The sequence below is a fragment of the Colletotrichum higginsianum genome, chromosome 3 (genome assembly GCF_001672515.1).
Source record: "Colletotrichum higginsianum IMI 349063 chromosome 3, whole genome shotgun sequence".
Lineage (NCBI taxonomy): Eukaryota > Fungi > Ascomycota > Sordariomycetes > Glomerellales > Glomerellaceae > Colletotrichum > Colletotrichum higginsianum.
This window is the reverse complement of record NC_030956.1, coordinates 5,618,629-5,639,487: the sequence shown is the minus strand read 5'-3', so window position 1 is coordinate 5,639,487 and position 20,859 is coordinate 5,618,629. Positions and strand designations below refer to the sequence as shown.

Below are 20,859 nucleotides of genomic sequence, written 5' to 3'. Positions count from 1 at the left end.
TCGACATCGCAGATGTTCATGATGGCCCCCATGGTAGCTCCCGAATCTGTACCCCCCCAAGCTACCCCTACTTGATCCGGGCTGCGCTTCGGTATGTTGAACGCAGCAAACAACAATCAGCGGAGGGCTTTCTGAAGAATGCTAGTCAAAGACTTCGCGGCACCTTACATCACCTCCTTGAATAAACGCATGGACTGGGATATCTTAACGCCTCGAGTAGTGGTTTAACGCTATCACAGCCTGCATGCTTCTCTCAAAAGGAACTACCTGTCTATCTTTCTGCTTTCTCTAGGCACTAGTTGCTGCCCCAGTCACCATTCAGCTTCAGGTCGGAAGTGTGAAGTCCCTGTTTCTCCATCAAGTGGCAGGGCCTCCTGTCGCTTCAAGAACTGTATTAAATTACAAGGCAATTTTGGCATGTGCCCTTGTTATAAAGCTCTGTAAAATCATCCACAACTGAAATTTCATGCTTTTATGCCGGTGGGAAGTGAGGTCTACAGTCAGCGCCGAGTTTCTGCGCCCATGAGACCTGGTTCCCTCGGTCCCCAGCATGGAATAGTTGACTCTAACAACCGGATGGATGAATATCTCTTGAATGATTGGCTAATACCAACAAAAGAGAACTTGGGAAAGCGAGACAGTAGGCCGTAAGAAAGCCAAGGTTGAAAGTGCCGCAATGTCATGACGCTAAATGGTGCGTTCACGATCCTTTCACCCAATTACATGCAGCCAAGCTGGCCTCCAACTGCATGCCAAGATTCCCGCAGCCTGATCTATCAAGTCTATAAAAAGTCAGGCAGTCTCCCATGTTTTATTTCGTGTGTCAAAGTTGGGGCATCGGTCATGCTGTGTTTTCCGGCGTCTCGTTGAAGACTTGCATCGCATTGCGAAACATTGTTGACCGAGCAACACCTCGAGGACCACTCGGCACTTTGATCCACGAAACACCGTTTCCACGAGACGCGTATCAATCCGGAAAGACACATGAAATGAGAACGAAGAAGTCAGGAAAGACTGCGCCTTCAGACATCGACTGGGAGATATTGCGTCTGAAGCGGCAGGTGGTGAAAGACGACGCCAAGGCTCATGCATGCGACCAGTGCAGCGTTCTCAAGATCAAGCCCCTCCCAGAATCCGGGCAATGGATCAAGAAAAAGGACTTTTGCAGGATCAACACCAGAAAGGGGGAAATCAAACGCATGAAAGCATCCGGCTGTATGTTTTGGGCCATGATTCAAGACCGACTCGACTTTGAGGATTGCAAAGTGAGACTGGAGCAAGCATGCGTCAATGTTGAGTACGACGAGCAGAAGCACCACGCAAGGTGGTCCAGCACCCACTATGAAAACCTCGCCGCCTCCATCGGGACAGAGGCGGAAGAAGAGTATCGCCGGCTGGGAGACCTGATGAGGGTGTTGCCCTGGCGTGCTGCGGCGCGTAGCTCGTCTGAGATGGGAATGGCTTCTACCGACGTGTCCGACGACTTTGTGCAGATCCTCATGGCCTACACAAACGTGGATGGCTTCAATCCTGGAGGTTATGATCAGCGGTCGGCAAAGGTGGACATCAACATCGCCATGCCTCCCCATCCAAAAGGCGTGCGATACCACAAGCTTCGGTTTCAGTGGGTGTCTTTTTGGGTGTCTTTCTTTGCATTGGGGCTTCCAGGTATCATGTCTTTTGCCACAAGAGATATCACGTACAGTACCATGCTGAACAGCAACGCTAGGAGACTTTGGAGATGTCACTCAGACATATGTCGGCGCGCCTGTCAACCTGACGCCGGCGAGCCGAGATACGACGGAACTTGTCAAACAGTGGTTGCGAAAGTGCGAGTTCGACCACCACTGCGGCATCGAAAAACTACCAAGCTCCATGCCGTCTTTCCTTCTCGACGTTTCTGATCTAAAGGAGGTAAGGCTGGTCTCAATACCCGCCTTGATGAGAGAGCGCTACATTGCGCTATCATATTGCTGGGGCGTAGGGAAGCAAAAGATCATGCTGAACAAGAGCAATAAGACGGAGCTAATCTCTGGCCTGAGTGTGCAAGAACTTGATTTGACTATTCAGGACGCGGTTCATGTCGCAAGGGAGCTCGAGTTTCAGTACCTTTGGATCGACGCACTCTGCATCATCCAAGATGATAAGCATTTCAAGGCCAAGGAGCTCGGCAAGATGGGCGACATCTACCGAGAAGCCACCTTTACAATCATTGCTTCTGCCGCAAAGGATGAAAAGCAGGGATTTCTCAGCAAACGGCCCCCGACTTTGGGAAGACTCACCGGCCCATCCCGCCACCCTCTGCCCGCATTCAAGATAGAGGCGCATGGAAAAAGGAGAAAGTCGTACTTCAAGTCGCCGTTGTATCTCACACCGTGGCTTTTCGACACGGTAGAGCCATGGTACACAAGAGCGTGGACGTTTCAGGAGTTCCTCCTTTCTGGACGTCGACTTCAGTATCTCGGGAATCAGACCACTTGGACGTGTTACTGCGGCAACACAGTGATTCAAGACTGCGACGGCTGGGTTGGTGGCAAGGCACACATGCATCCCGGGTACTCGTACGCCGAGCAAGAAACGTTCTCGGACGTCATGGCAATTCTTGGCCACACCCGCAGTGCCCTGCCCGAGGCCAGCGAACTTCTACTGTATTGGTATGAACTCGTGGATACCTACTGCACACGCAACCTGTCGTACGAGAACGACCGACTACCTGCCATATCGGGTATAGCCAAGGGGTTTGCCACAGCTCTGAGAGATGAATACGTCTGTGGGCTCTGGAAATCGGATTTACCAGCAGGCCTGGTCTGGGCAGCGTCGGGTCCCCGTCACCTCCAAGTCCCTTTCCCGCATCCTGTGCCTGGCACCATGCCTCGGCCGTCGTGGAGTTGGGCGTCGCTCAACGGCCAGGTCACATGGACAAACCCGCATCTGAAGAAGCAAAAGGATGCGGACTTTGAGATACTGGGTCACGACTTGGAGCTTGAGTCTCCAAATGCGCCGTTTGGCGAGGTTAAAGGGGGGGAGCTTCGCCTTCGCGGCCTCCTGATGTCTGTTACGCCGCCTTCGGTGGGCAATAGAGGCGTCCTGGTTGTGATCTTGGGACGTCGGGAGATGCCGGTACAGCTCGATTATCTGAATGATCCAAGGCTGAGTACCGGTTCCCAGTGTCTGTTAAGCGTGTTGGTGATTGTCAACACGGGCCGCTCGATCATCGAAGGTCTACTTGTGGTAGAGGAAGGGTATGGCAGATACTCTCGTGTTGGGTGGTTCCACACAGAGAACGAGCAGCCAGAGCCAAGCGAACAAAGTTACGCTGAAGATCCTGCTCTGGAGGCGTCAGCTTTGGGGTATCGAGCTCAACTGAGGAGTCTCTGGGAACGGAATGTTCAGGAGGTTGTACTGATTTGATTGCATGAATTCGATCGCAGTTGGGCATCCCGTACATCGGTAGCATTCGTGTATTGCTTTGTACGCTTTTAGTAGCCTCTTGGAAGAAAAGGGACACAGGCCTAAATGTTCTTTGAAGCTGAGAGTTGCAATATGTTAGGAAACCCCCCATTGTTTTCCTAACTTTATCTTCCTATTCGGGCGTTCTCACAAGCAAAGCTCCGAGCCGAAAGCCGTGCTTGCGGGTTCTCATTATTGGCACATCTCGAATCTTTGCTATCCTAATCTCTCAGTCTTCACTTTGAAATTACTCCCACGCCTTCCGGCTCTGTCGCAGAAGATGTTTGCTGTTTCATCTGGCCTACAGACACGCCTTAGCAGTACCGCATTTGGCGGTTTTTGTCGAACTACAGGAGATTGATACATTCACGCGATGCGACGACGGTACCTTGCGAGACCATTCAATTCCTGCAGGCATTCTAGCTATGGACATCGAACAAGCCTTAAGGTGAGCCGACTGATCACCCGACTCAAATTCTTTTCAAAAAGTAAAACAAATTCGTTCCGGTGAGTGCCAGAAGTGATTGTCTATGGTCTGGTCCCCCCCACGAGACTCGTTTGGTCGTTGTCATTTCGGAGATGGTTCAACTTTTTCATATAGAAATAAGACCCTATGCTTCCTCCAACCACCCAAAAGAGCAAACATTCCATCTCCTACACAACTCATCTGAAGAAACGATTGCTGCACCGATATCATTTCAAGCGACCCTACGCAGCCGTACGTTTCAAACCTTCGCAATCGAAAGAGAACCCAGCAACATCTCAAGTACCGTCGAAACCCTCGTTCACTCAAACACGCAACAAGCAGTCCCTGGACTCGATAAACATGCTCATCGATACTTATTACGAGATTGGGGCCTTGGTCCTCTACATCTTCGCCTGGGCGATCGTCGCAGTTATCGCAATCCTTTCCTGCCTCGGCTTTGCAGCCGGCGTCTTCACCTTCATGCTACACCAGTCGATTTTCATCGACGGCGAGGATCGGGAGGCGAGGTGGGAGGGGCAGAGGGCCTCCGAGGCGTCGACGAGCGACTCCAGCGGCGCATCTACGGGGTCTGACATGACCACGTATGAGACGTTTTTTGACGAACCAAATCACGACACGGACTAGCTTTTGGGCAAATATGAACGGAAAAAGACCAAATTTCACATTTGTTGAGTTGGACGACCCAGGAACAAGGCAGAGAGCAAGCGAAGATGGGAGCACGGGAGGTGGCTGATTAGCTTCAAATTTACGTCAACCACGATTCACCCCGGCAATTTTGGCAATCGTAAAAAGCTTCAAGTGTGTGAAGACTTAGTGAACCTGGCAAAAGTCCTCCAAGGACCTGGAGAAGTCGCTAGCGAAAGGTTTTACACCGAGTGTGGTTGTCCCGCTCAACAACTGAACCCGGATCGTCTGCCTTGATGGATGCCCAGCACTCGCCCGTTAAACTCGCCCACGATCAATCGAATGTCCCATGTTTATTCGACACTCTGTTCTGACTGGCGGGACTTCCAACTGTGGCAGCCTGCCACGGGTTGACCGAGACCTTTAGGGCTGCCCCATGAAAGCTTGACACGCACATCGGAGACAGCATCATACTTCTGCACAAAACAGGCGGCAGGGTCTCGTCCGCACCATGGAGCTGTTCGCAAGTCTGGAGAAGGACACTGCCAAACGTCTCTTTGTCTTCAATCCCATTGGGGCCAGGGAAATCATCTCAACGCCGTCGTGCTGGGACCATCTTTCATCAGTGCCCGAACCAACGGCCCAACACCGGCACTCTGCTACCGAAAGCTTCAGTTAACATCCAACCAAGCCCCAATCTATCTCCTACGCAAAGCCGCGCTATACCAGGGCTCCAAATCAAGCAAGGCTACAATATGTTCGGTTCAACAGACCTCACCCGCCAAGCCTCTTACGGCGCGATCCGGGACCCCAAGATCACCACACAGGGACCCGCGGCCACCGAACCCGAGCTCGACCTCTCAGGGCTCCTCCTGTTCGTCGTTATGTACTTTTGCGTCCTGTTCCTCCTCTTCTGTCTCGCCGCCCATTCCATCCACGGGTGCTACGACCACTACGGCGCCATGGCCGAGGAGGGGAGGTCTGGCCGGGGCAGCCGGCGGAGGCGCCGCGAGGCCGGGGGCTCGTCGCCTCTCCACCAGGAGGAAGAGCCCATGGAGCGGGGGCTTCTTGATTTCCGCGGGGACACTCCGCCGCCGGCGTATCACACGATTGTCATCAACGTACCGCCATATGACGATGCCGAGGAGGAGGAGAGGGAGAGGCGCCACTCCGACAGCGCCACGCCCCCGCACTATGCCGACGACGTGGAGGATGGTATCTTGGAGACGTATAGATCGAGCGAAATAGTACACATGGGCTAGAGAGAGAGTTCGAGGATACCTACGAGTCTAGAGAGTGATTTGTTCGCGTTGGGGGGCAGTGCTTCGGAAGTCTATCCTTGGAAAGGCGGCCTGGATGTCATCAAGTCGTCAGCACAAATGAACTCAATAAATGATACGCCACGTACCCGTACCATAGACGGTGTTCAGACTTGGGTTGATGATCTTGTTCAGCATGCATGAACAACTCACTTAACACTTCATTCATCTGTTCCCTTCGAGTCTTCACACATCATCTTCTGAGCTGGGCGTTTGCCTAGGTCTCGTGAACAAGGATGTAGGTTCGTCACCTCGTTTCTATTTTCCATACTTTCCGTATCTGCGTATGCAATCTGTGACTCAGTTGAACCTTCTCCCTTGAGTATCCGTGTTTCGTGAAAGATAAAGGAAAACTCGAAGCACGGAGTCGTCGGGCTCCTGCGCGCTGGTTTCGGGCCTCAAAGGCACTAGACGCTCTTTATCTTCTTGGTGGATCTTGCCTTCTTACGTTCGAACCTCTTTTTCAACATCTTCTGTCGACTCAGTTGCGCTCGAATTGCCTCTTCCGAGTCCTCGTCATCACTTTCAGCCGTGTGCTTCTGGCCAGCGTTCTTCTGGCCCGTGTCCTTTCGAATTTTGTCGCCAGCCGCTCGGAAGATCTCTTGGAGTTTGTCGTCTGCATCCGGGACGGAGTTGGCTGATGCATCTTGCGAAGACGCGCTCGGCTTGCACGCTCCTTGGTTGGCGCGCTCCTTGCCGATGGCGTCATTCGCCTCTTCTTCCTGGGCAGAGTCCGGGTCGTCTTCTTCAGCTGAGCTCTCCTCAATAGGAGGAAATTCACGCTTCAACCATCTCCTAAACCTCCTCTTCTTGGCAATCATCCATCTCTGTCCGTCCTACTGATGTGTCAGTTGATTGATGCCCGCCAACGCCATGTGCTATGCTTACTGGTGTCTGGGCCCAGGTCTCGAGCGCCTCGGCCACGGCCCGAAGCTTGTACCGATATTCGGCGGCTGTCTCTCTTGGCATGGTCGGACAAAACGATGGTAAGAAATCTGGGTGTAGGATATCTGGGTTGGGTTGTCGGAGCACTGAACTCGCTTCGGAGCTGGGGTGTGGTAGACTGTGAGAAAGAAGGAAATGGGAAATACTGGTTGGACGGGAAAAAAGAACAGGAAGGGGGAAAACAGAGGGAAGACGACTTCAGAAAGTGTTACCGGTATCACATTTTTGTAATGTTACAAAGGGCAGGAGCGAAGGACGCACGCCGGGGTTGATTCGAGCCAGCATCTGAGGCAGTCGCGACAGGAGCAGAGAGGCAAGAGCGACCGAGACAGCCACAGAATTCAGCATATCGACGTTCAAATGGATGGTAGTTTGTATTAATTGGCCACTATGGTACATGCAGAGAGCGACGAGATGAGTGATATTGTGTCTACAAACTCAGAACACAACGTCGTTGATTATTCTTAGCGACAGATACAAGACGAAGGAAGGAAGCAGTGAGACAGTCAGCGCTCACATGACATTGCCTCGTGTGGCTCGTGCAGTTCACATACGCCGCCCCCGCAATGTGGCTGACATCGCATTTCTCCTTTGCTTTACACTCAACATCAGGTCTTGTCTCTTCTTCAAAACCAATGAAATGCGCCATCTACCAGCGATGGTGAAAAAGAAACCCAATTGCAAAGGTCTTCAAAACCGAAAAAGAGTGGGCCCAACCGCGATTCGAACGCGGGGCCTCGCCCAATTAATGTGCTGTGCACACGGATCGTGAAACCCGAAGGGCGAATCATACCTCTAGACCATTGGGCCGAGCGGAAGCTCGTTGATGACATGACACCCAAGAAAGGAATATTATATAGAAAGTTCTGTGTTTCCCATTTTCCAATCACTCACCACTTTGCCACGAACGTCGCTGCATCGCTTGGTGAACCAAGCCGTGGTTGAAACCAAACGTTTTGAATAATGTTTACACATTCATACAGCTAACTCTTACACATTACCGACCGCCATGATCCCTTACGGGCATCACACACACACACACACACACACTATGGCAAACCGGCCAACCTCCTGAATCCAACGTTCTCCACGATCCTCAGCCCGCCATTCAGCGTAATGACCCCTTTCCCACCGGCCGCCAGCCCGTCGTCGAACTTACCCATGGCCATTTCCGTCATGAACCTCCCCAGCACCTCGGTCGGGCTGACGAACGAAGGGAGGAACGTCCTCGTCAGCGGGCCCAGGTAGGCGTTCATCAGGTTGTACAGCACGCCCGGGTTCGGCGCGTAGGGCTTGATGGCGTCGTGGTGGGCGCGGTCGACAAAGGCCGGGCGGACGGACTCGGCGCGCAGGCGCGGGTTCGCGGCGCGCATCTCGGAGAGGAGCGTCTCCGTCTCGCCCTTGACGCGGGCGAAGATGGCGCTGAAGCGGCCCGGCTGCTGGGTCGCGCCCTCGCCCGAGACGTAGACGAAGCGGAAGGGCTCGTCCTTTGGTGGCAGGTCGGCGAAGGCCTTTGCTGCTTCGAGGGCGTAGTCCTTTGTGATTTTGACGTAGTCCCTGCGTTGGCGCGCGTGCGTGAGCAGGTTTGCGGGTGCGCTTTCGCCTATACCGCCCATACGCCACCCCCCCCTCCGAGGAAAAGGTGATACTTACTCCTTGCTGACCTTGTTCTGGCTGATGCCCAGCGCCCACACGGCACCGTTGGCGCCCCTGAGCTTGTCGAGCAGCTCCGGGTCGTACCTTTCAAAGTCCTTGTGGATGATGACGTTGATGCGAGGGTCTTTGGCGTCGTCGGCCATGGGGATCGGTCTCCTGCTGAGGATGGATATTTTTGTGACGTCCTTCATCTTGATCATGGCGTCGAGGACGCCCGAGCCGACGAGGCCGGTCGCGCCGGTGAGGATGAGATGCATGATGTGGGAGACTGGACTGGGAAGTCTTGTCTCTGTCTGACAGAGCACGGTTATGAGATACGTGATGGATGGATGGATTGATGAATGGATGGATTTCGAAGGCAAAAGAGACTGAGGGAGAGAGTGTGAGGCAGTCGGCATTACTGCCAGCAGCGTGTCCGACCTTTATTCACGGCACGGAGCATCGTCATCTTGGACGACGCGGACGATGCGGCCGCCTAGCGGACTGGAATTACCCACTCTTACCGGAGGTAAGCCGTGTGCAATTTGTGATTTGCAACGGAGACGGTGCCCGGAGTTAGCACTATCGCCACGCACACGCACCCGCACGCACCCGGAACGCCTGTGGCGCCATTGTGAGATACGTTCGGCAAGGCTCATTGGACCAGTTTCGGGCTTCAACCCCGTTCAAAAGAGGCACAGTAAAAGCTCCCGCCGGATTTCTTCATGGCGTTCATCCGACCCCGAACGGCAATGATGCATGGGTTCGGGTGAATGCTGACTCTTAGGCACCTGTGAGCTGACGCAGTGGCCATACATACAGCAGCACCGAGTCTTTCGAACGAGACGGGGGTAGAGGGTAAGTCATCTTCAACGACTGGACTTCCCAATTTGTCAGAACTTCTGTGCCTCTTGTCTCGATGCCCAAATTTTGGGACAGTGAGTGCGCGTCCGTTGGAGGCCTGGATGATGCAGGCGGTAGGCAGGAGATTAAGCGTCCAGATAACTGGCCGGATGGAAAGCCTGCGCGCGCGCGCGCTCTCTCTCATCTGTCAACCCATGTCTCTCGAAGGCACCCTGAACCACTGCAAGTCGTCGCTGGTGGGCGGCACGTGTCTTGTAGTCCGTCATCAGTTCTGGTTGACTTCATCTCAAATGAGGACGAGAAACCTCATGGTGGCGATGAGTGAGAGAACACGCGCCGCAGTAAGAGTGAGCTTAGTGAGGTCCAGTCTGGGGCCACCTACTAACTAAACGTTGCATCTTTGAACCTATTAGACGGCTAGCCTTTTCTCCTTCGGCCAACGCCGCGTTTCCTTTTCCTCACCATTCCTACTTCGGAGCTAGGAATAGCATTCGGGTTACGTAGGGCTCAATGCAGTATCAATTGGCCAATAAAGGCATTCAGTCAGTCCATTGACTGGACTACGGCAATTTGGGGTGCCCGACTTTGGGCCAGCAGCAGACCAGGTTCACTACAACCAGCCACAGCCAGACTGCAACAGCTGGCGATCCAAGCGAAGTCAAAGAGAGTGAACGGCCAGCATCGCGGGACGGAGCGAGTCAACGAACCACAGTGGTCATCGTTGACGGCGCGACGCGACGCGACCCAGGTATCCGGGCCGCTTTGCGGTGGGTGGGTGGGTGATGGACCACGTCGATCTGTGTCGGCTCACGATGCCGCCGTGCCCAGCGTCGCCCGCCCGCGTATATTCTGGAGTATATCCTCACGCCCACAAGCCCATGCAGCAGCGTCTTATTGATTACGTGCCGATAACTGAGGTAATATGACCGTTGCCCGCCATCCGTGCGGTACTGATCCAACCGAGACACGTGCGTTGCATGCAGCGGCCGCGAGATCAACCTTTGGGCTCGCTCGGCTGGTGAGTGTCGTGGGCAGGGACATGCCGGGAACCAGCAAGTCGGTCAGTAACCGACAACTCTGGAAAAATCCGGGGTTGATGTTTTTCTTTTCTTTCTCTATTGCCTTCATTGCCGGCCTCACTCCGAAAGGCCCGCGTGTTCTCAGTTTCCCGACGCGACCCTGAGCATTGATGCAGGCAGGGGATACCCATCGAGAACCCCTCCCCCCCGGCGAGGCGGCTCTGCGACGAACCTCGCGTGCTCGATCGCATGATGAATGGAAGTCGCCTTTGGGCAACTGCAAGCGGATTCCTGCGACGATGAATCCATGAAACCCTCAACCGGCCCAGGAGAAGAAAAATGGAAATAAAAGGAGAAAAAGGTTGTCAGCGCTGTGGGAGCTCTTCTCCGATGGATGAGGAGGACTGTTGGCTGCTGTGTGCGCGCCCTGTCCATCAGTCGAGACCACCTTGCCGTCGGGGTTATCGTCCGAACAAGTGCGTCATGAGAAGTGAATGATGTGATTTACGTTACCGTCTCGCCCAAATGGTGCCCCAACAGACGAAGAAGAAGAAGTAGAGAGCTCCCCGCCATGAGGGAAGCGAGATGTGGCACGTGGCCGCGCTCCCAGTCCGAGTCAGACGCGGTCGAGGCCAAGCCATGCGCGTGGATCTGGCATGCAAAATTGCTGATGGCGTCGAGTAACGGCCCGATGGAGTGGAGCGCGTCCTGTAACGCTAACAGCGACTGTTGTGGCCTGGACGCCCCCTCTGCTCGGACTGGCGCCCCCTCCTCCCATCCATCCATCCATCCAGGGTCCATCAGAGACCGGCGGGAAGGCCTACATGGTATGGTACTGACTGGACCAAGTCTACGGTCGACCTTATACTATGGCGGCTGGGGAATAACCCCCTCTCCCCCAAACTGTTTTGCTGTTTTGCCGGGGTGGGCGGGATCCAGACGCCTCCAGACAGGTCTGGGGAACGTACGACGCCCCCCCCCCCCCCCCCCCCCCGCGGGAGCTTCTCCGAGCCGTGGGTGGGCACTGGGGGCGAGGGAGACGAGACTGAGAGAGAGTGAGGCTCAGCATGGGCGACGCCATTCGTATCTGCCATGGAATGAATGGTCATGTGAACGTGGAGTGGACGGATGGTAAGCTAACGAGCAGCGTATCCTCCCACGTTCCTTGCTGTCTTGATGGGGGAAAGAAAAGTCCCCGGTGAGTCTTCACTTAATCAGTCTAATCAATCAATCAATCAAACTCCTATGCGAGCTCCCCACCGCAGTGAGGCATGGCATGGCACAGAATGAGTGAGTGGGCACCAGCAGCGAGAGGCATCTGTGCGCCCGCAAACAAGGTCTTGTGAGGGATATCTGACCATCCATCTCCGCTGTTCAAACTTTCAAGCCAAGGTCCCAACTGACTGACTACTGACTGCCCATGGGGTTCTCCCCAGCCGTTCACTACTAAACCAAGTACTATGGAGACTGGGGGAGAGGAGAGGAGCAGTTGTGGAGGCTCTTCCTCCCCATCTTGGGAGGATCCGACTCGAACCACCAACAGGGAAGCAGGCTGCAGAATCTGCTGGAGGGCGCATATTGCGTCTTACTATCGACTCATCGACGGCCTCCCACGCGGCGAGCTTACGCCTACACACTACGATGTATACATCATACTACTCTGTACACACCACACACACACACTCACTCACTCACTCACATGTGTGGAACCGACGCCATCCATGATCAACAGGCACATGGGGCCAGTCGAAGTCGGTTGTGCCTGTTTACTGCTTAGTGCCAAACCTGTCCATACCACCTTACCCCGGGCATCATGACCATCACCCGCCAAACAAGCTTGTTTTGAATATCCCGCGCCCGGCTTCTCAGAAGCACATCGACTCTCTCTCACCGAGAACGCCACACACACCATCCACCCGACTTGACTTGCACTGCATTCTCAACAAACGCCACCCAGGAGATCAGCTCGCTCAAACTACCGGCACGCCAAGCAAGTGATGCAGCCGACTCGGCTGGCCTTCTCTCGCCCAGCCGCCCGTCAACAACGTTCCAACAAGCTTCTAGCAGCTTACCCAACAAGGCATGACGGTCGCCCCGGCATTGACGCCGGAGGCTCCTGACCATTGGCCGCATGGTCAAAGTCGGCAGGGGTCTCGCGCCGCTATCAATATTGGAAAAGAAAAAAAAGAAGAAGCGCAAATGCCAAGCTCGCCCATCCCTTCTCCGTCCCTTTCCTCTACCCCACGCCTTTCCCCATTCAACCCCGCGAGAAATCTAGGTAGCGGGGGGGAGGGGGGGGTGCCGCCGCGAGAATCAGCGAGAGAATGTGCGACCGGCCGTATTGTGGAGAGTTCGTGAGAGATGCCCGAGACCGACACGGGTCGGTCTTCTGCCCGTCTGCACTCTTCGTGGCAAACCGGCTCGGTTTCTTGGCCTCCAACACCCTTCCCTCCCCCGGTCCGCGCTAGGCTCTTCTTCCTGTGCAGCGAGGGAGGGGGGGCCTTGGCTATCGTCTCCTTGGCATCTCGACTCGCTGGGACCGGGGGCCTGGCGTCAGTTTCTTTCTACTTGTTCCGTCGGTCTGGTTCGTTCGTACACGCCGCCCACCACCCCCCTGGAGACCAGAAGAGACTGGAGAGCATCTCCAGTTCTCCAACAGGTTACGAGCCGGCCCCCGGCCCCCCGGTCCCATCTCAGTCTCACCCACGTCAAACATGGACGCTAGCGGAGAGAGGAGAGGCACCAGGTCCAGAAGTGATCCAAGCGAAGCTGCCAACCCATGGGGAATGACACCGGGGGTGGATGGACGGGGGAGAGGAGGAACTATCCCGCATCCCGGCCTTTGCCCGTGGGGGAATTAGAGGAGAATATCACAGATCATGTCGTGAACGTGTTTGGATAAAAAGGTGCTCCTTTCCCCGGACTGGAAAGAGTTTCGGTTTGGTTTATCTCTATCATCACTTACAGCTCGGGCAGCCATCTCTTTGCCAGCTCAGGAAGGACTTATACACCCTGTATCATCCATCTTCCTCTCTTCTTGCTTCCTAAGCTTCCTCTTATATCACCACTTCAACCACACAACCGCAACCACAACCACAACCACAACCACAAAACACTCACCAGTTTCCAAGACTTCATCACACAATGGCTGGTGGTGCTCCCATCTCGGCCCCGGCCGTGTCCGGCGGCTACCTCACGGGCCGGGCCCTCATCTTCCCCCTCTCCCTCGTCATCTCCCTCTTCTTCCTCTGGGGCTTCTCCTACGGCCTCCTCGACGTGCTCAACAAGCACTTCCAGACGGTGCTCGGCATCAGCAAGCTCGAGTCCACCGGCCTGCAGGTCATGTACTTTGGCGGCGGTTACCTCCTCTTCTCGCCCGTCGCCGCCGAGGTCCTCAAGCGCCGCGGCTACAAGTTCACCATCCTCATGGGCCTCGGCCTCTACTCGCTCGGCGCCATCCTCTTCTGGCCCGTCGCCCACGCCTCCCTCTCGACCGACAACAAGCGCGCCATCTTCGGCGGCTTCTGCGCCTGCACCCTCGTCATCGCCTGCGGCCTCGCCACCCTCGAGACCTCGGCCAACTCGTACGCCGTCGTCATCGGCAAGCCCGAGACCGCCTCGGCCCGCCTGCAGTTTTGCCAGTCGTGGAACGGCGTCGCCTCCTTCATCGGGCCCCTCATCGCCTCCAAGTTCTTCTTCGAGGGCGACAACGCCAACTCCCTGACCAACGTCCAGTACGTCTACCTCGCCGTCTCGTGCGCCGGCGTCGCCGTCGCCGTGCTCTTCTTCTTCGCCCGCCTGCCCGAGGTCAGCGAGGAGGCCCTCGAGGAGTCCTCCGGCGCGGCCAACACCGACGCCCTCGGCGAGCCCGTCGGCCACGGCCCCATCTACAAGCAGTACAACCTCATCTTCGCCTTCATCGCCCAGTTCTGCTACGTCGGCTCCCAGGTCACCGTCGCCACCTGGTTCATCAACTACGCCCACGAGAACGGCGGCCTCAGCACCCCGCAGGCCTCCAACTTCCTGTCCTTCGCCCTCATGATCTTCACCGTCGGCCGCTTCGTCGCCACCGCGCTGGCCACCGTCTTCCAGTCCGATTTCCTGCTCATGCTCTACGCCGCCTGTGCCATCGCCCTGACCGCCTACTGCTCCGCCGGCTCCGGCACCGCCTCCGTCGGCGTGCTCATGACCATCTTCTTCTTCGAGGCGCCCATGTACCCCGTCCTCTTCACCCTCGGCACCGCCAACCTCGGCCGCCACACCCGCCGCGGCGCCGGCATCATGGTCCAGGCCGTCGCCGGTGCCGCCGTCTTCGTGCCCATCCAGGGCGCCATCGGTGACGCCGCCGGCATCCGCATCTCCTACATCGTGCCCCTCGTCGGCTTCACCTACGTCGTCGGCTACGCCACCTTCCACTGGCTCCGCCACGGCCGCAAGATCATGCGCGTCAAGGACAATAAGCAGGCCCAGGCCGAGGCCATCGTCGACAACGCGGCCGAGAAGAAGAAGACGGACGACTGGGTCGAGAGCGTTTGAGAGAGTGGGAAGAGTGTGAAAGAAAAGAAAGAAGAAAGAAGGAGAGAGGATGAACAAGAAAGAAAACGCGATACCCAAGACGATGACGATGTTTACGAGTTTATAATATTTTCTTTCCCCTTTCTGCCCCCCTCACGCGTGTAAGCATACAATTGTTCATGGCCGGCGACTCAGCGCGGCGTTTATAGATATGGATTATACTAGATAATAGATGCCAAGATCTAGAAATTTCGAGCGTAACAGGGTGCCCACCCGCTTCCCTAACAGTGACCATTCCCATATATCGTGGAAAAGACCCCCCCCCCCCCCTTTGCTGAGGCCTAGGCGCCCCTTTTTGCCAATATTACTTATCGCCTCTTACATTGTTAAGATATTAAGTATTTTTGAGTGAGAGAGAGAGAGGACTGATGCTCTCTGGGTCTCTTATAGGAGTAACGCCATGCCCGCCACGAGACTAACAATGACAGCCGCGGCCGCTGCGGTTCCAGTTTTCACTCTGCCGGCGTCGCCCATTGCGTTACCGCTAGACGACAGAAAAGGCCTCTGCGCCACGACGCGGATGTTATCGACGAGCCTGTCCTTGCTGGGCGTGTAATCCGCCTCGGCAAAGTTGCATTGGCCCATGATGATGTCCAGATCTGGCCAAAAAAAGGTCAGTGAATGCGCCCAGGTTCCAAGAAGTAGCCCGTGGAATCAGTGACAACATGGCGGAATGAGGATTGGGGCCAAGACTCACTGTTCGCCCGGTTTCCGGACTTTCGTATGCAGCTCTGGCACAGGCCCGCCAGCAACTGGACGTTGAAGCTCTTGTTGGTGCAGATGCACTGCTTCTCGGCGTTCTCGCGGTCGTCCTGCGGCTGCTGGCCCGGCTGCTTCTCGGGCCTGCCGCTCGCGACGGGAACCGCCGCGGGGTTGCTCGAGGACGCCTGCGGCGGCGTCGGTCGTGTTTCCGGCGGCGGCGTCCTCGTCCGCTCTGGTGCTGGAGACGATGACGAAGAAGATGACGAGGACGAGGTTGAAGGAGGAGGAGGAGCCGGAGGAGGGGGGAGAGGCCGGTCAGGGGCTGGCTGCTCTTGGGCGGGGGGTTGTTGCGCGGGGGGCGGCTCTTGCGGCGGTGGCGGCGGTTGTGATGTCGATGTCGATGACGAAGACGACGCCGGCGGCTTCGGCGGCCGTGGCAGAGGTGGTGGTAGCTTCGGGAGTGCAATGGAGATTATGGGAAACGGCTGGATCGGCGGCAGCGGCGGCGCCAGCACGGGAGACGCAATCGGCACGGGTAGTGGGGCCATGATCGGCGGCGGTGGCGGCGGTGGCGGGGCCGGTGTGGGTACCATCGGAGGCGACACCGTCTGGAAGACGGTCGAAGTGATCAACACTGGCGGAGGTGGCGAAGGTGTTGGGATAGGAGGAGGAGGAGGAGGAGGAGTAGGAGGGGGAGGGGGAGGTGGAGGAGGAGGAGGCGGCGGTGGTGGTGGTGGTGGTGGTGGTGTAGGAGTGTTCTGCGGATCTGGCGTGCTCTGCGCAGGATCCGGGGCGGGAGGGGCAAAAGGAAGCGTGGCGATGAAGGCGGGCGCAGGCTCCGCGCCCGGCTGCTGCGCATCTTGGGCCGGTTGTGCCTGGTTGGGGCCCGTAGGAGCGGCTTGTTGCCCATCGAGGGCCGGCGTCGTCGCGCCGGCGTTGTCCCCGGCCGGACGGCGGTGGTGGTGGCGGCGCGCGACGCCGGGAGCAACGCCTTGGGGGTGTCTCCTTTCCTTCGCCCCGACTGCTTCTAGATCCGGTAGAGGGGGAATGTCGGCCTGGCGTCGCTTCAGCTCGTCGAAGCTGTTGTCGACGTCGCACTTATACGTCAGCTCGACGATGGGCCCGCATATCGTCGCGCACTCGACGGGCACGTCGTCCACCTGCACCTCTCTCGCCCGGGTCAGAGCCACCAGGCCCGAGAAAACCAGCAGCGAAGCGGCTGCCGTCCCTCTCATCTTGCCTGCCTTGAAGCTGGTCGACTTCTCCGTATCAATACCCGCGTTGGTAAACGACTATCCGGGGATATCGAGCGTCTCGGGGCTGATCGGCGAGGTGAGCCAAGTCGCTGGGAACATGAAGAGAAAGAGAGAGAGAGAGAGAAAGGATCAGTGTCGGGAAGAAGAAGGGGCGCAAACGGACAGACGATGGAGTGAGGATCGATCATCCGCACATCATCCAAAAGAAGGTCCACAAAGGACGACACTACGACCATTACCCCAAGGGCGGCGACTATATCAGACAAGTAACACCCCTCACTCTCCGTCACCCTCTTTCTCTCTCCTCGTCAGATTCCCCTAGACACAACTGCATCCTTCACACCTCCAGCCGCACAGTATCAGCGGATGAAACGGCACATCAGAAAAGAGAGGAAACAAGGTTGGACGGAAAGCCAAATGTTATTGACCCTCTCCCCACCAGACAGACGTCCAGACCAAGAATGACAGACTTGGCCACCTGGTTGGCCGGCACTGACTTGTCAAGCATAGAGAGTACAGGCACCCAGACTTTAAAAAGGGGGGGTCGAGGCACCGGGGAGGGGAGGGCGAGAAGCACCCAAGCTGGCAAAACCCAACTGGGATTCTGGATTCGAACGACTCGTCTCACTCCGTCTCGGAAACAAAACCATCGCATCGGGGTGTACAACGGTCGGCGGGAAGCGAGGGAGAGAGGCAGAGAGAGAGAGACAGAGACAAAGAGAGGCGATCGGCCAACCCTTCTCCTCCCTCACCCATGCTTCGTGCCTTGCCTTGCGTCCCACACGCTTACATCTTGAGACCCTCCGCGCGCCGTTGGTCGACCAAGTGGCGGGTGTGTGAAACGCCAAACGAACGGACCGCTCGCCCGACTCGCCCAATCGCGATGCATTGCAACTTTGAATCGTCCGTTCTTTCGTCGACCAATCCAAGGGTGGGGAGAGAAAAGGTTGCGGCCAGGGGCGTTTGGTCCATTAGGAACAGCCCGGTGATGATCATTTGTGGGCGTGAGCTGCTTGGCCTCGGTGGTTTCGACAGCTTGCGGCTCAATGGCATCGCAATAAAGCAACTTGACTGATGCTTGAATGCGTGACTGGGTTTCGAAACAAGAAGCCTTGGGGGGGGGCCGTGAGGGACTTCGAGTCGGACCTGTCTGGGTGCTCGTGGATGAACGGCGAGTTACCCATGACGAATATGTGAGCACCGAAGCATTGTTCCAGCAGAGCACAAAAACCTCCTCAGCAAATCAACCACTACCGAGTCCTCGGTTCTTCGCAAGTCTCGAGTTCCCACCAAGCTCCGCGAAGCCCTGGAGTCCGTCTCGAGACATGCTCAGACGAACTTGCAGACCGGATACGGGCAGTTCCCTTGGATGGTCAGGAACGAAGCCCCCTCCTCTGGAATCTAGATGGGTTGCGAAACGCGACCCGGGACCGGATGAAAAGACGAGCCCACGCGCATCGCATGCGTAAATATGGCTTAGCGGCACACGAGCTGTGGCTAGAGTTGAGTCTCGGCATGTTTGCGGTCAACCGTCCATCCGACAGGCCGTTCCGAGTAATATCAACAACTGGCCAGTCGGGGTGGAAGAGGCTGTTGTCGTCTTTCTAACTTGGAAAGGGGGAGGAAAGAATTGGCTGAATTGTATTGTATCAGCCATGCTCAAATGACATCCATCGGAAAGAAGGAAAAGACCAGCTCTGGAAAATGCTACGCAAACGCCTCCGGTCTCTGTCGTGATGATAATAAGCCCACGCTCACACAATCTCGTATGACTCGACTTATATATGAGCAACGATATGAGCGACAACTTATGCTGGTCAGACCTAGGCATCATGAGACGGCATCAATGCCAGCCGAGTAAGTTAAAAAGAACATCACCAGATACTCCGTCTTCCTATGCTCTCCACCCGGACCCCCAGCTTGGCCATCTCTTGAGCGTCGATGACCGCCCGGCCATCAAACACCCACTTGGGGGCTCGCATGTCGCCCGCCACCCTCGCCCAGTCGATCCTCTCCCTGCTGGCCCCGTACTCCCCGGTCCCCAACCCAGACCCGGCGGTGGCGAGTCCCGAGGCCTCGCGGTCCAGCCCCGCCCGGCAATCGGGACAGTCGCCCGCGCACTCGGGTTCTGGCATGTAGCGTCCGAGCGGATCGTCTGAAGAGGTCTCCAGCTCCATCGGCCGTTGTGTTCCTTGCAGCGCCAAAACATCGGCCTGACGGATCTCCAGACTCTGGAACGGGCGCGGGTCGAGGACGTCCGCCGTGCTTTTGCGGGGAGACGACGACGGCGGCGGCGGCGGCGGGACTTTTGTGTTGCGGAACTCGTCAAACTCGGTCGTGATGAGTACCGCGTTGCTGTCGCGGCAGGCATCGTATGCGTTCCCGTAGACCCTCAACGGCCCATCTTCATCGCCCCCGTCTTTGCCGCGTTCCGCGAACGGCTCCTGCATCTCGCAGAGCTGCCGGACCTCCTCCCGGATGACCAGGGGGTTGCAGCAAGGGTCGAAGACGGCGATCTCCCGCGGCCCTTCCTCCAGCAGAGCCCGGATGATCTCGCGCGCCGGCGACTCCCTCGTGTCGGACGTGTCCTTCTTGAAGGCGTACCCGAGGACCGTGATCTTCTTCCCGGCCAGCGTGTTGTTCAGGCGCTCGACGACGCGGCGCGTGAACCGCAGCCGCTGGTACTCGTTCATCCGGACGACCTGCGCCCAGTACTCGCCGACCTCGTCGAGGCCGAGCGACTCGGCGAGGTACACGAGGCCGAGGACGTCTTTCCGGAAGCAGCTGCCGCCGAAGCCGATGCCGGCCCGCAGGAACCGGTCCCCGATGCGCGGGTCGCGCCCCACGGCGGCGGCGACCTCGTCGACGTCGGCGCCCGTCCGCTCGCAGATGGCGCTGACCGAGTTGATGCTGCTGACGCGCTGGGCGAGCATCGCGTTGGCCACGAGCTTGGCGAGCTCCGACGACCACACGTTGGTCGTCAGGATGCGGCGGCGCGGCACCCACGCGGCGTAGACCCCGGCGAGCGCCCCGGCCGCGCGCCTCCCCGAGGGCGTCGTGTCGGATCCGATGAGCACGCGGTCCGGGTGCAGAAGGTCGTTGACGGCGGTGCCGGCGGCGAGGAACTCCGGGTTCGAGAGGATCTCAAAGGGAACGCCGGGGCGGTGGGTGGCGAGCTGTACACACAAACACACACACACATATGGTTAGGATAGCCAGCCGAGAGTGCAAAACCAGACAGGGAGGAAGGGAAGGGAAAGGGGCAGATGGTGATCTAGGAGGAGAAATCTCACCGTCTCTCGCACGAGCTCTGCTGTTCTGCAAGGCACCGTGGACTTCTCGACGATGATGGCCCCCGGCCTCGCGTGCCGGGCAACTTCGGCGGTGACGGCCTCGAACGCGGCCATGTCCGTGGCGGTGCCGGCCCCGTGCCCGCGCGTCTTGGTCGGCGTGTTCACGGCGACCAGGACGACGTCCGCGTCCGAGATGCACTCGGAGACCGCTGTCGAGAAGAACAGGTTCGGCCGCCTCGCGGGCACCGCGATGCCCTCTTCGCCGCCACACTGGCTCCCGCAGTCGGACGTGGCCGAGGTCGACGCGGAGGCCGGGTCGGAGCGTCTCGGCGACTCCTCAAGGGGCTCGCGGCTGAACGAGCACCACCTCCCCATTGCGCCGTCCCGGGCGACTCGGATGATGTCCCGGAGGCCGGGCTCGTATATCGGCGGGTGCTTCGAGTTCCACCGCCGGATGCGCCGCTCGTCTCGGTCGACGACGGTGACGCGGATGCGAGGGTTGTGGAACGCGATGACGGCGGCGGTCGGTCCGCCTGGCATATTGCGGTCAGCCAGCCAGCCGCAGCAAATACAATATCGCATCATTGCTGCTATGAGACTCGACTCGGTTCGTAGCACTCACCCACATAACCAGCGCCCACGCAGCAGATGTTCTTCACGGGAGATTCCCTGGCGTCGGCTGTAGAGAAG

The 20,859-nt window shown here is 57.3% G+C and overlaps 8 protein-coding genes across 8 annotated transcripts; 4 read left to right on the top strand and 4 right to left on the bottom strand.

Moving 5' to 3' along the window:
- Nucleotides 1–989: 989 nt before the first annotated feature.
- On the top strand, nucleotides 990–3,411 carry CH63R_05243 (Het domain containing protein; the record flags this gene model as incomplete). Its single annotated transcript, XM_018300218.1, has 2 exons — nucleotides 990–1,668; nucleotides 1,721–3,411. 2 exons carry the CDS (start codon nucleotides 990–992, stop codon nucleotides 3,409–3,411), a joined length of 2,370 nt encoding a protein of 789 aa, XP_018161464.1.
- Nucleotides 3,412–4,063: 652 nt separating this feature from the next.
- CH63R_05242 (uncharacterized protein) lies at nucleotides 4,064–4,561 on the top strand (the record flags this gene model as incomplete). Its single annotated transcript, XM_018300217.1, has 1 exon — nucleotides 4,064–4,561. One exon carries the CDS (start codon nucleotides 4,064–4,066, stop codon nucleotides 4,559–4,561), a length of 498 nt encoding a protein of 165 aa, XP_018161463.1.
- Nucleotides 4,562–5,316: 755 nt separating this feature from the next.
- On the top strand, nucleotides 5,317–5,823 carry CH63R_05241 (uncharacterized protein; the record flags this gene model as incomplete). Its single annotated transcript, XM_018300216.1, has 1 exon — nucleotides 5,317–5,823. The coding sequence occupies one exon, from the start codon at nucleotides 5,317–5,319 to the stop codon at nucleotides 5,821–5,823; it is 507 nt and encodes a 168-aa protein (XP_018161462.1).
- Nucleotides 5,824–6,287: 464 nt separating this feature from the next.
- On the bottom strand, nucleotides 6,288–6,849 carry CH63R_05240 (uncharacterized protein; the record flags this gene model as incomplete). The annotated part of the gene is made up of 2 exons (XM_018300215.1): nucleotides 6,288–6,716; nucleotides 6,769–6,849. The coding sequence occupies 2 exons, from the start codon at nucleotides 6,847–6,849 to the stop codon at nucleotides 6,288–6,290; spliced, it is 510 nt and encodes a 169-aa protein (XP_018161461.1).
- A 1,025-nt stretch (nucleotides 6,850–7,874) lies between these two features.
- Nucleotides 7,875–8,738, bottom strand: CH63R_05239 (Nucleoside-diphosphate-sugar epimerase; the record flags this gene model as incomplete). The annotated part of the gene is made up of 2 exons (XM_018300214.1): nucleotides 7,875–8,382; nucleotides 8,479–8,738. The coding sequence occupies 2 exons, from the start codon at nucleotides 8,736–8,738 to the stop codon at nucleotides 7,875–7,877; spliced, it is 768 nt and encodes a 255-aa protein (XP_018161460.1).
- A 4,749-nt stretch (nucleotides 8,739–13,487) lies between these two features.
- Nucleotides 13,488–14,879, top strand: CH63R_05238 (Major facilitator superfamily transporter; the record flags this gene model as incomplete). Its single annotated transcript, XM_018300213.1, has 1 exon — nucleotides 13,488–14,879. One exon carries the CDS (start codon nucleotides 13,488–13,490, stop codon nucleotides 14,877–14,879), a length of 1,392 nt encoding a protein of 463 aa, XP_018161459.1.
- A 423-nt stretch (nucleotides 14,880–15,302) lies between these two features.
- On the bottom strand, nucleotides 15,303–16,855 carry CH63R_05237 (uncharacterized protein; the record flags this gene model as incomplete). Its single annotated transcript, XM_018300212.1, has 2 exons — nucleotides 15,303–15,517; nucleotides 15,616–16,855. 2 exons carry the CDS (start codon nucleotides 16,853–16,855, stop codon nucleotides 15,303–15,305), a joined length of 1,455 nt encoding a protein of 484 aa, XP_018161458.1.
- Nucleotides 16,856–18,750: 1,895 nt separating this feature from the next.
- CH63R_05236 (Nucleotide sugar dehydrogenase) lies at nucleotides 18,751–20,754 on the bottom strand (the record flags this gene model as incomplete). The annotated part of the gene is made up of 2 exons (XM_018300211.1): nucleotides 18,751–20,052; nucleotides 20,170–20,754. 2 exons carry the CDS (start codon nucleotides 20,752–20,754, stop codon nucleotides 18,751–18,753), a joined length of 1,887 nt encoding a protein of 628 aa, XP_018161457.1.
- Nucleotides 20,755–20,859: the final 105 nt, after the last annotated feature.